Genomic DNA, 12,619 nt, shown 5'->3' with positions numbered 1-12,619 from the left:
ACTGCCTCAAACATACCTAGGGAAGGACAGGATGTTGAGGGTGGTTTCTCTTCCTCTTCTCCAATTCAAGTTCTTCTGAAGATGAAGAACATTGGTTTAGCATGAGTGCTTATGGGATACCTCAGGCAGAAGATTCATAATCATCATTAGGATGAGGTGATCAACAAGTAAATAATGCAGTACAAGACTGGAGACAAAGATGTGGTTAGCATCAGGCAGAGGTCATAAATGGGGGGCAGCGAAATACCAGACAAAAGACAGATGCATAGGTGAAAAACAAGCCAAGGTCATTAACAGGTGGACAAGAAGGTGCCGAGTTGACAGGAAAAGACAAAGTCCAGAAGTAGGCCAAAGTAACGCTTCAGAGCGTTGAACATGTAAACTCAAAGACCTTACCTAATATGACCTGTTACGCTTCCACGCTTTTTTCCCTACTTAGCTTGCTGCTCCCTACTCACTTTTTTACTTGCCCTTCTGCTGACATTGCTAACAAAGTCTTTGCTCACTGTACTACAATGTATATAGAGTTTCACAGAAACATCCGTATGCATGGTGCCAACAAATAAGATTTGTTGAGGTATATAATTGTGTGAAGCCATTGTTCTAGTGCTTTAGCTGTGCTTTATAAATGGTTACAGTCACTAGCTTTAAGCCACACACCAGCCCAATGATGATCTCTGCAATATTCCTGCTCTGTTTCTTATATGCTGGAGGTAAAGCAGGTAAAAATAGAGAATATTGGTTTGCCATTAGTGAAAGAACATGGGATTATGCTCCCAGTGGCTTCAATGTCATTTCTGGAAAACCTATTAATGAGGATGAGTAAGTATTAAGCAATTACATTTTTAAATTACTTTTTAAATATAGAAAACTTTAATGAATTGAGTTGTCACAGTATAATAAAATTTGTAACGCATAACGATCTAAATATTTTAAAACATTTTCCCTCTGGCATTTTTAGGTCTGTTCCTCAGTGTTTAACAAGTTAATAACTAATAATTATATTCTTTTCTGTTTATTGATTATTCATTTTTAAAACATCAGCCTAACCAAAACCTAATTTTCAGGCTGATACACCAAGCATCATCTCATATGAGGCCCCCAGTGATGATGTTTCTGGACCTCTCTGGTGTATATATTATATATCTATCATATTTTTATTCTTCAATTTTAACTCTCATTAAAATTCCTTATTTAATACTAAATCCTTATCATCCAATTATACAATATTTGCAAATTAATTTCATTGTTACTCTCAAGTTTTATGCAGTACATTTTAAAAATAGCTCTATAGATAAGGTCTCTCTGGTCTGTCCACATTCTAACATCTTTTACCAAAGGGGGCTCATTTTTTCAGCAAGCATTTTGATTTATTTTTCATGTGAAGGAAAATATGAGGCCTTTTTTTAAAGCAGAAGGAGTAGACTCCACTTTGAAATGTGAATATAACCATGTTTTCTTACTGCAATAGCTGCTTCTATGATAACAAAATAAAGTGAAGTTATTGTATTTTGGGGTCAATTTTATCTCGCAGCAGAGCAAAGGGTGGGAGATGCAGTAGGTCTTTATGAAGGGTGTCAATTGGTAGATCAACTTCTGTTCAACCACAGTGAACACGCGTAGATCGAAATTTGGCCAGTCCCTGCTGAACTGGCCAAATTATGTTCCATGTATGGCCAGCTTGGGTTAGGACTCTGAAGGAAGGATACTGTGATGTAAGGACATGACATAAAGGGCAGGGAATATGAATGTGCCACATTGTGCTGGCTGGAAGCCAAAGAGTGGGAAATTTATGTGAAAAAATGTTTTGCTTTTGACTGCTGGTGATTGCAGTTGTTTTCTTCTATGGGGTCTTTGCTAGTAGTTTTTAAAACACCTTTTTCTGTCACTTTTTAAATAGCTTTTTTATTCGCTCCTTCCTTCAGTCTGCTAATTAAGGGGAGTAGTTATTTTGGTCGCAGGTGCTGGTGAGTTAAAAAACAGAGTTTATAACAAGAGTCTTCTGATCTGTAAGTAACATCTGAATTACCTGTTAGCAATATTAATTTTGTAACTGGAATAATGAGTTCTAGCAAGGCTGAAGGTTTTGTGCAGTGCACAGTGTGCCGCATACAACAATGGAGCAACAGCTCCAGGATGGATCCCACTGTGACAGATATGAGCATGTTTCCCTTCTGGAAGCTCACATTAGAGATCTGGAGGAGTAAATTGCAATACTGGGCAGAGCAGGTGGTTAGTAGGGCTGATGTGGTGGGTGGAGGGGTCAGGATTATCAGGTAGGAAGATGTGTTACTGTAGTCAGAGAGAGTGGTAGGGGCTCACAGAAAAGAAAGGTCAGGCCTGGGTTTGAGCCCCTTTACTGATTTGTCAAGTTGGGGGAGGATGTGGGGTGGCAAGCTCAGGGGTGGCAGCCCTAGATGTCACTAATACCATTGGTTTGCAGTATCCCTGGCACCAGTGTTCAGAATGTGGTGAACTGAGTTGATAAATTACTGGGAGGGGCTGGGCATGACCCAGCTGTTTTGGCCCATGTTGGAAAGGTGGAGGCTCCTTAAGAATCAATTTAAGAACTAGGCTTCAAGTTGAAGGGAAGGATCTCCAAGGTGATACTCTCTGAAAAATTGTCTGTGCCATGCGTAACACAGGATAAGCAGGGGGAGATTAGAGAGCTGGATGCATGGCTAAAGACCTGGTGTAAGAAGGAGGATTTGGGTTTCTAGAGCACTGGGCTGACTTTATATTGGGGTACAACCTATATGATAAAGATGGTTTGCACCTAAATGGAAGGGGGTCTGCTGTGCTGGGGTAGAGGTTAATGGGAAGGCTGGAAGAGTATTTAAACTAAGATTGAGGGGGAGAGTGAATTTGATTACAATGGGGCAGACAGGTCAGGCAGGGGTCAGTCCCTGTTGGTGGGTGGAAAGGGGAAAGATGGGGGAGGACAAAGGCAGATAAGAAGGTTCCCATGCTACAAACAACAATTGGAAATGCTACTATTTGTGCTAAAATAAAAAAAATAAGCAAAATAAGTGTGAAAAATGTGACAATGAATTAAAGTGTTTGTTTGCCAGAAGTCTGCCAAAATAATTATTAAGTGAGTTGGTAGCTTTGGTGCATGAAGAGAACCATGATTTACTTGGTATTGCTAAATCTTGGCTTCATTCTTCACACGACTGGGATATTAATATTCATGGCTATGCTCTCTTTCAGAAAAATAGGGTAAAATGGAGGGGTGGTGGTGTCTGTCTCTATGTCAGAAGTGATCTCAAAGCCAGTGTGAATGAGGACCTAGTTGATGGAGAGTGTGATGAGTCTGAAGCATTATGGGTGGAACTGCACATGGGTGTGTGTAATACAAAGGTTATCATTGGAGTTTGTTATAGGCCACCCAATGTTAATGAGGAGGTGGAGACTCAGTTCCTTGCACAGATATAAAGGACTGCAAGGGCTGGGACAGTGATAATAATGGGGGATTCTAACTACCCTGATATTGACTGGAGTAATGGAACAGTTAAAGGGTAAAAATTTAGAAAACCTATTACAAGACAATTTTATGTTGCAGTTTATTGAGTCCCCGACCAGGAATGATGCTCTGCTGGACCTGGTAATCTCAAACCATGCAGAGCTTCTTACTAGTGTTCCTATAAAAGAACATCTGGGTAGCAGTGACCATAACATGATTTCATGTAATATTAACTGTAAGCAGCAAACACATACGGAAAGATAAAAACACTTAACTTTAAGAGAGCAAATTTTCCAAGGATGAGGGCTGCTCTACAAGACTGGGAGGGAATATTGGCATCGATGAACACAGAACAGAAATGAGAATTCTTTAAAAAGACAGTGTGTGAACACACTGCAAAAATAGGATATTTATAACAGCTTACCTGTAAAATCCTTTTTTTGGAGTACATCACGGGACACAGAGCCATAGTAGTTACTATGTGGGTTATGGGCCACCTTTAGGTGATGGACACTGGCACACCCTAAGACAGGAATTTCACTCCCTATATAACCCCTCCCACTACTGGGAGTACCTCAGTTTTGTAGCAAAGCAATATACGTGTATTAAAAGAGGGGAGGGACCTCTGTGTCCCGTGATGTACTCCAAAAAAAGGATTTTACAGGTAAGCTGTTATAAAAATGCTATTTTCTTTATCGTACATCACGGGACACAGAGCCATGGTAGTTACTATGTGGGATGTCCCAGAGCAATGCCAACTGAGGGGAGGGAGACACAACAAAAGTAGGGCACCATGAGACCAGAGGATTTATACTGCTGCCTGCAGTACACTGCGCCCAAAGGCAATATCCTCATGCTTTTTTACATCCACCTGATAGAATCTGGTAAATGTATAGACTGAAGACCAAGTAGCGGCCTTGCAGATTTGAGCCATGGAGGCTTTGTAATGCACTGCCCATGAAGCACTAACAGCCCTGGTGGAGTGCGCTTTGATTTGAAAGGGTGGAATCTTCCTCTTTAACCCATAAGCTTGAACAATTACTTGCTGAATCCACTTAGAAATAGTACATTTTGATGTTGCATGTCCTTTCTTAGGACCTTCAGACAACACAAACAAAACATCAGTTTTTCGAATCTGAGCAGTCGCCTTTATGTAGACTTTGACTGCTCTCACCACATCAAGAGAATGTAGCGACTTTTCTTCTGTAGAACCGGGCTCTGAAAAAAATGAAGGTAGAACAATATCCTGGTTCAGATGAAAACCTGACACTACCTTCAGTAGAAAGTTAGGATGAGGACGCAATACTACTCTATCCTTGTGAATAATTAAATATGGCTCTTTACAAGAAAGAGCAGCCAATTCTGATACCCTTCTTGCAGAAGATATGGCTACCAGAAAAACTAGTTTCCTTGTCAAAAGGACCAAGGGAATATGTTGAATCGGCTCAAAAGGCTGTTTCTGTAATGCCGACAGAACTAAATTCAAGTCCCAAAGGCTCAGGGGTGATCTAACCGGTGGATTAAGCTGCGTTACCCCCTGTATAAAGCTACAGACCAAAGAATGCAAAGCAAGCGGTCATTGAAATAATACTGATAAGGCTGAGATCTGGCCTTTGATAGTACTCAAGGCCAGCTTCATCTCTAACCCCATTTGCAGAAAGTCAAGGATTCTCCCTATGACATACTTTCTGGGATGCTAACCCCTGGATTCACACCAGGAAACAAATGCCTTCCAGACTCTACAATATATGATTCTAGAGGCCGGCTTCCTTGCATTAATCAAGGTAGATACCACTGAACCTGACAGCCCACGCTTCTTCAGAATGTGGGTCTCAATAGCCAAACTTGTAAATTTAGCATTTGTAAGGTAGGATGGAATACCGGACCTTGAGAGAGCAGGTCCAGACGTGGTGGTAGGGTCTATGGGTCCCCTACCGCCATCTTTATGATCTCTGCATACCAAGATCTTCTGGGCCACAAGAATCACTGACTTCCCTTCCTGCTTGATCCTGCAAAGAAGTCGTTGCAGCAGCAGAATAGGAGGGAATGCATAAATCAGTGAAAACTGATTCCACGGAACCACCAAGGCATCTGTTCCGCATGCTAGAGGATCATTTGTTCTTGACACAAAGTCGTCGATCTTTTTGTTGAACCTGAATGCAAACAGGTCTACGTCCGGGATCCCCCATCTCCGGCATATTGCCAGGAAGATATCGGGGTGAAGGGTCCATTCTCCCAGGAACAACTGCTGGCGACTCAAGTAGTCCGCCTGCCAATTCTCTATTCCTGGATTGAAGACTGCCAACAAGGTACATTGTTTTCTGCTAAAGTTAGGATATGATTCACCTCTCTCTGGGCCGCATGACTTCTTGTGCCCCCTTGGTGATTGATATAGGCCACTGCTGTGGCATTGTCGGATTGGATCCTGCCAGGACAATTCCGCAACCTGAATGTCCAGGCCCTTTGGGCAAAGCGCGCTGTCCGTATCTCTAGAATGTTGATGGGCAAAATCATTTCTGACCTGGACCATTTCCCTTGGACAGTCGCCTCTTCCAGGACTGCTCCCCAACCCGAAAGGCTGGCATCTGTTGTTACCACCTTCCAAGTAACTAGTAGGAAGGATTTTCCCTTCCACAGATTTTTGGTTATCAACTACCAACTGAGGCTCCGGCGCACCTTTGAAGACAGACGCATTGGGAAATCTAGAGCTTGGACCTTCTTGTTCCAAGCCGATAGGATACTGTTTTGCCACAGTCTTGAATGAAACTGAGCATAAGGAACGGCCTCGAATGAAGCCACCATCTTTCCCAACAACCTCATGCAAAGCCGAATAGAAGGATTCTTTTTTGCTTTGACCACCTGAATCAGATCCTTTATGGTGCTGATCTTGGCCTGGGGCAAGAATACCTTTCTCTGGGCTGTATCTATGATTAGACCCAAGTATTCTAATCTCCTTCATGGTTTTAAGGAAGATTTCTCTAGGTTGAGAATCCAACCTAGGTATTCCAGGTAGTTGACTGTGGTGACCATACTTTGGTCTAAGCAGGCTACCGACTGGTCTATCAGGAGCAGACTGTCTAGGTAAGCTATAATCGTTATACCTTGGGCCCTTAATCTGGCCAGAGGAGGGGCCAGGACCTTTGTAAACACCCGAGGTTCAGTAGCTAGACCGAAAGGCAGAGCTACAAACTGAAAATGAAGATTTTCTACCTCGAAACGTAGATATTTCTGGTGAACGGGGAAAATAGGCACATGGAGGTATGCATCCTTGATGTCAATTGACGCTAGAAGTTCTCCTCCTTGTAGGATGGAGACCACTGATCGGATTGACTCCATGCGAAAAGAGCAGATATTCAGGGACCAGTTTAGATCTTTGAGATCTAGAATGGGTCTGACATCTCCATTTGGTTTTGGCACTGTGAAAAGGTTTGAATAAAACCCCAATCCCTGCTCTTCCATGGGGACCACCAAGATCGCCTTTTGAGACAAAAGACGGTCCAATCTTGAAAGAGAGACTTCTTTTTCTCTAGATCCTTGGGAACATTTGATCTGAGAAAACGAGGAGACGGGGACTCTCCGAACTCTAGTTTGTACCCTAGAGCTATAGAGGAAGTCACCCATCTGTCTCAACACTCTTCCTGCCAGACCTTTGAGAACTGCAGAAGTCTTCCCCCCACTTGAGCGAGCGGGGCGCCCCTTCATAAGGAGGCTTTAGTATTTTGTTTTGTAGGTTTCCTCCCCCAGGATTTCTTTTGTCCCTGGGGTTGACCCAAGGGTTTACCTCTTGAACTTGATGGTGAAGGCCGTTGTGACTGCCTAGAGGCTGATGCCCCTGGCACTGGAGAAGGAGCTAGTTTAAATGAAATACGTTTACTCCTTTTCCTAACTGGCAAAAGGTACTTTTCCTACTAGAATGTTTTTGGATGTATTTATTCAAATCATTCCCAAACAGCCGTTCACCGCAGAAAGGAAAACTAGCCAGGAGCTTTTTGCAAGGCGCTTCAGCTGACCAAATTTTCAACTATGGTATTCTATTCATATGTACCAGCCCAAGCGTAAGGCGCGAGGCCTGAAGAATAGAATCTCTCATAGCGTCTATTGCAAAACATAAGGCACCTGGTAGCTCAGCTAAATCCTGGGCCTGTTGGTCATGGATAACCTTGAGCATTTGTTTAAACTTGTATTTTAAGGATTGACATACACCAATTGCTGCCACTGCAGGTTGAGTCACTGAACCTGCCAGAGAAAATGCATTTTTTAACAGGAATTCCAATTTTTTATCCGATGGATCCCTAAGCATTTGATTATTGTCTACCGGACAAGTCAAACTTTTATTCACAGAGGATATAGCAGCGTCAACTGCTTGTGTCTCCTACTTTTTAGTGAATTTTTCCTCCATAGGATAAAGTGTTCAAAACTTTTTGGGAGGAAAAAAATGCTTATCTGGGCTATTCCCACTCAGAATATATAAGCTATATATATATCAACCAAAAAGAAACAGAAAAGAAAAGAAAAACTGTGCTAAGGTGTATTAGATAATATGCTGGAAGCACAATGTAAAAAATTGTACAAGTGATTGATATAAATGATAAAAGCTGCGATTTTTCTGCACAACAAAAACAGTGTAAAATAAAGAAAAAATATTAGAAGCGCGTTACCACATTGAACCAATAGTGTGTAAATTGGTAATATTAATGTCTATGAAACAGAAATATATGTGGCATAATCAGACTCCACAAAGTGATATAGTACCAAAAATACAAAAGTACTTGATGCATACAAAATATTAAAAATAAGATAACATATTCAACCAAAAATAATGTCCAACACCCGTGAACAAATGAGTATTAAAATACAGAAAAGTCCAACGATTAATAAACATGTGTAATCTTCTGTGACATAGGGAATGCTGTGTTCAATCCACCACCAGTGAGAAATATTGGCCGCTTACCAGAGCCCCGTGATCCCCCACTACAGAGGATCAGGGGAAGCCTGTGTAAAGTTAGCCCTCCAGAGCTCAATGAGTGGACTTGGATCCAAGATTCATAGGTGGTGATTGGACATCCAGAGATACCAAATAGGGTTATAGAAACTCAGATTCCATCAAGTCTCCCTAGCTCATTTGAATAGATATAACGTGGAAGATAGAAAGCTCCAATAGTGTAAAAACGTTTCAATTTATTGAATAAAAACAACATGTATTGCACTCACATGTAAACAGTGGATAAAAGCGCCATATAATGTCCGGTGCTCTGGCCGGTGAGCACATAGACAAACCCATCCTGCTGAAACAACCACGATGATGCGAGGTGACGCAAGCACGTCACTCCGCACTACGCGTTTTGTAATAGGTTATGTCATCCAGGGGCTTATCAACCAATTCAGTTTAGGGTAGCATAAAAGTGGAGCAGACCAACTCAGTAAGAGATTACACCATCAATATTTCAGATTGTGAAGCTGAAGGAGATCCTTCCGCATTTGACCCCTCAGAAGGGGAGTCATCAGCCTCTTCACGGTCCCCTGAGGGAAATTCATCTTCTCCTGCCCCCAGTTCCTCTGTTTGAGGGTCCCGGGTAGTGGAAGGGGACCTGCCGCGTTTTGTCCCACTCTGGGAAGATGCGATTAAAACCACTAACCTTTCCTCCAATCCTATCATAACTGAGGAAAAAACCTCTTCAGTAATATAGACAGGGGCTGCATTGTTGGAAACAATTGCAACATTTGATGGCCCCAATGGCTCACTCTGACTAACCATCTCAGATCTCTCAGGGGAGGATGCCATTGTAGAGATGAGACTAAGCTTCTCAGAGCTTGAAGGAGACACTTTTGAGCCCTTTTTTGGGGTGTTTCTACCTCGCCTTCTGACCATAGCCCGATGCACAAATGCAGAGGTACTACCAGAAGAAATTGCATCCACTGCTTGAGCAAATAGTCCAGCAACTGCCACTGCTATTAATGCTCAGTCCTCCCACTGCGCCCCCTTCTCTTTTCAAAAGGGCATTTTCCTGCGCGAGCGCGGGCCTCCGATCCGAGGGCATCGGCGTGTGTGTGGGGGGGCAGCGAGGAGGAGAGCAGGTGACAAACCACCGTGCAGAGGTGGTGGAAGAATGGGGCGGCATTCTGGCTTCCCTCTACCTATCCAGGGAGAGAGAGAGAGCTTCTGCCCAGGTGGGGGGTGTTTTTTAAAAAAAATCCTCCCAACATCTTACTGGAGGCCTGGGACCGCTAGCCAGAGCAAGTCTGCAGCTTCTGTGCGATCTAAGGAAGGCATGAAAAAGGTATGTGCTCTATACAGCCCCAGTGGTGACTTTAGGTATGACAACATTTACTTTTAAAGGAGAAAATCCATAAGAAATTCTAAAATTCCTTAGGAATCTCCACTTACCTTATACTGCTGCAGGCATTCTGTGGTAAAACTAACAGACCCAATCTTCACCCCTCATGGTGGGCTCCGTTAAAAAAACCTTCAGGGACTGAGGCCCCTTTTGATCGGGGGTTCCACTCCCCTGGACCCATAAAGCACCCCGCCAGGAAGTTTTATGGCTGAAAAAAACAAAGCACTGGATCCTGGGGTCCAGCTCTCTAAAAAGAGAAGCGTTACAGGCTAAACCTCGTTTCTTCCACCACGAGGCCCGGGTACCATTCAATTCGGCTTGAAAAGACACTTTGAATGGATCCGGTTGCATAGCTTGCCCCAGCAAAAGAATATTCCAGTGGAGCTCAGCATAGCACATCTTTACTCGTGACCAACACCTAAGACACTGGCAAAAAACGGAGGTACTCCCAGTAGTGGGAGGGGTTATATAGGGAGTGAACTTCCTGTCTTAGGGTGTGCCATCACCTAAAGGTGGCCTATAACCAACATAGTAACTACTATGGCTCTGTGTCCCATGATGTACAATAAAGAATTATTTTCCCATGGGCATGACGTTTAAAAGACTGAAAATAAAACATATGTGGCTCATGGCCAAAGTTAGAAAAGCTATAAATAACAAGAAAAGGGATTTTAAAAAATATAAAAATGAAGGAATACTATCATTGTTTAAATGGTACAATGAATATAACAGAATATGTAAATTGGAAATCAAGTCCGCAAAAATGTAAACTGAATGACAGATTGCAAAAGATAGTAGGACAAACCCCAAAAAATCTTCAAGTATATTAATAGTAAAAAGGCAATAATCTGGAGTGGGTGACTGGGGATAAAGCGAAGGCAAAGGTATTAAATACTTTCATTAGCCCTGTGTATACAAAGGAGCATGAGGGGACCTCAAATCCATAATGGGGATGGTATTGACACAGCCCCAAATGATCCACAATGGCTGAAAAGTGATATGGTCCAGAAATATTTAGACAAAATCAAGGTGGATAAAGCACCAGCACTAGATGGCATCCACAGATCCTAAAAGAATTGAGCTCTGTCATTTCAAAGCCATTGTTTCACATTTTAGGGACTCTTTAGGACTGGAATAGTACCACTGGATTGGCGTAAGACCAATTTGGTGCCTATATTTAAAAAGGGACCAAAGTCTTTACCAAGTAAATATAGACCTGTTAGTTTAAAGTGTTTTTTAACCCAAAATAAATTGATAAATAAATCCTGTTCCCTTAAAGCGTGTTATACAGCACAGTGCTTGTGCTGTGTCATGCTGACCCCTCTATCACCTGCAATACCTGGCTGATCCTGCCTGACTATACCCTCCCCCCCTGCATGGTGTATCATGGCTGCTGAGCTCTGAGACTGTGGTCAGTTTACGAGCCTCCGTCATTCACAGCCCTGCTCTGTCTCCTCTGTGCTCTCTCCCCCTCCCTGCCTGTCAGCTCTGTGTCCATGCCGCTCTGCTCCCCAACTCCCTCCCTTCCTGCTGCTTAAGTTGTGGTTAAAATTACATAATCCTCTCTACGTATTAATGTAATGTGTAGAAAAGAAAATGTAGTAACTGCGCAGGTGAAAAATAAACACGAATCAAAAAAAGAAGCAGCTGGCAATCACACAACAGAACATTTGTAATAAATGTAAAACAACAAAAGATTGCCGCACTAGTGTCTAATATAAGTGTCCATATAAGTGTCCAAACACTCCTCATGATTCCTGGAATGAAGGATAACAGAGACACCCAAAGTGCACCTTCCACCATGATAAAAGATGTGCCCTTACCGGATAGATAGACTCCACGTTATAGGAGCCTAGCAAAGCATGAATTCACACACCCCATTAGGATCCATCCATGTAAAGCAGACGAAGATGGCATTGAAATCAGCCTTGCTGGTTTTTCCTTTTCCTTGTTCAATTCTTAGATGTGATGTGATTAGTTTTCTTTTTTAGACTTCCTTTCCTTTATTTTCACCTGGTGATCCTGCCAGTAAATCTGTTGTTTTTCAACAGAACAAGCTTTCTTTTATAAAGTAGTAAGTTCCATTGTCCAGCCTCGTTGGCTCTCTTCACAACTTATGCAGAAGTGGTGGTGTCAGCGGGCTTTTGGGTGTTTGTCTAAGATCTTTTATAAGATCTGCCAACTGCAGCTGTCAGGCCTAGAGAGGAGAGAGACAACGGATTAAGGGGATAGATTTATAGCATTTATGGCATTTTTATTATAATTTTTTTTTTATTAGTAATGACGGTGATCTGCGATTTTTATCGGGACTGTGACATTGCAGCGGACATATCCGACACTTTTGACACTATTTTGGGACGACTGACATTTAGACAGCGATCAGAGCTAAAAATAGCCACTGATTACTGTGTAAATGTCACTGGCAGGGAAGGGGTTAAACACTAGGGGGCGATTAAAGGGTTAACTGTGTTCCCTCAGCATGTTCTAACTGTAGGGGGGATGGGCTACCTAGGACATGACAGAGATCACTGCTCCCGATGACAGGAAGCAGTAGATCCCTGTCATGTCACTAGGCAGAACAGGGAAATGCCTTGTTCCCCGTTCTGCCTCTCCTCGTCGCAATCATGGGCCGCCGGCGGACATCGAGTCTACGGGCTCCGCGGGCGCGCGCCCGTGATTACGAAGGGGCGTTCAGGTACGCCCTTTTGTGCACCTATGGCTTTCTGCTGATGTACATCGGCGTGCTGCGGTCAGGAAGCGGTTAATAAAAGGCCACATGATGAGTTCTTGATGGAAAAATACTTTAAGCAACAGACAGCAG

The 12,619-nt window shown here is 42.8% G+C and overlaps 1 protein-coding gene across 1 annotated transcript in view; it reads left to right on the top strand.

Moving 5' to 3' along the window:
- The first annotated feature begins 612 nt into the window (after nt 1–612).
- Nucleotides 613–12,619, top strand: part of LOC141139611 (ceruloplasmin-like) — a 281,017-nt gene continuing 269,010 nt past the window's right edge. The window contains exon 1 of the mRNA XM_073625912.1: nt 613–822. Coding sequence (XP_073482013.1) covers nt 629–822 — 194 coding nt within the window. The 5' untranslated portion in view covers nt 613–628. The remainder of the gene's footprint in view (nt 823–12,619) is intronic.

This window comes from Aquarana catesbeiana, linkage group LG04 (assembly GCF_042186555.1).
Source record: "Aquarana catesbeiana isolate 2022-GZ linkage group LG04, ASM4218655v1, whole genome shotgun sequence".
Classification (NCBI taxonomy): domain Eukaryota; kingdom Metazoa; phylum Chordata; class Amphibia; order Anura; family Ranidae; genus Aquarana; species Aquarana catesbeiana.
This window is presented reverse-complemented; position numbering and strand designations above follow the sequence as displayed.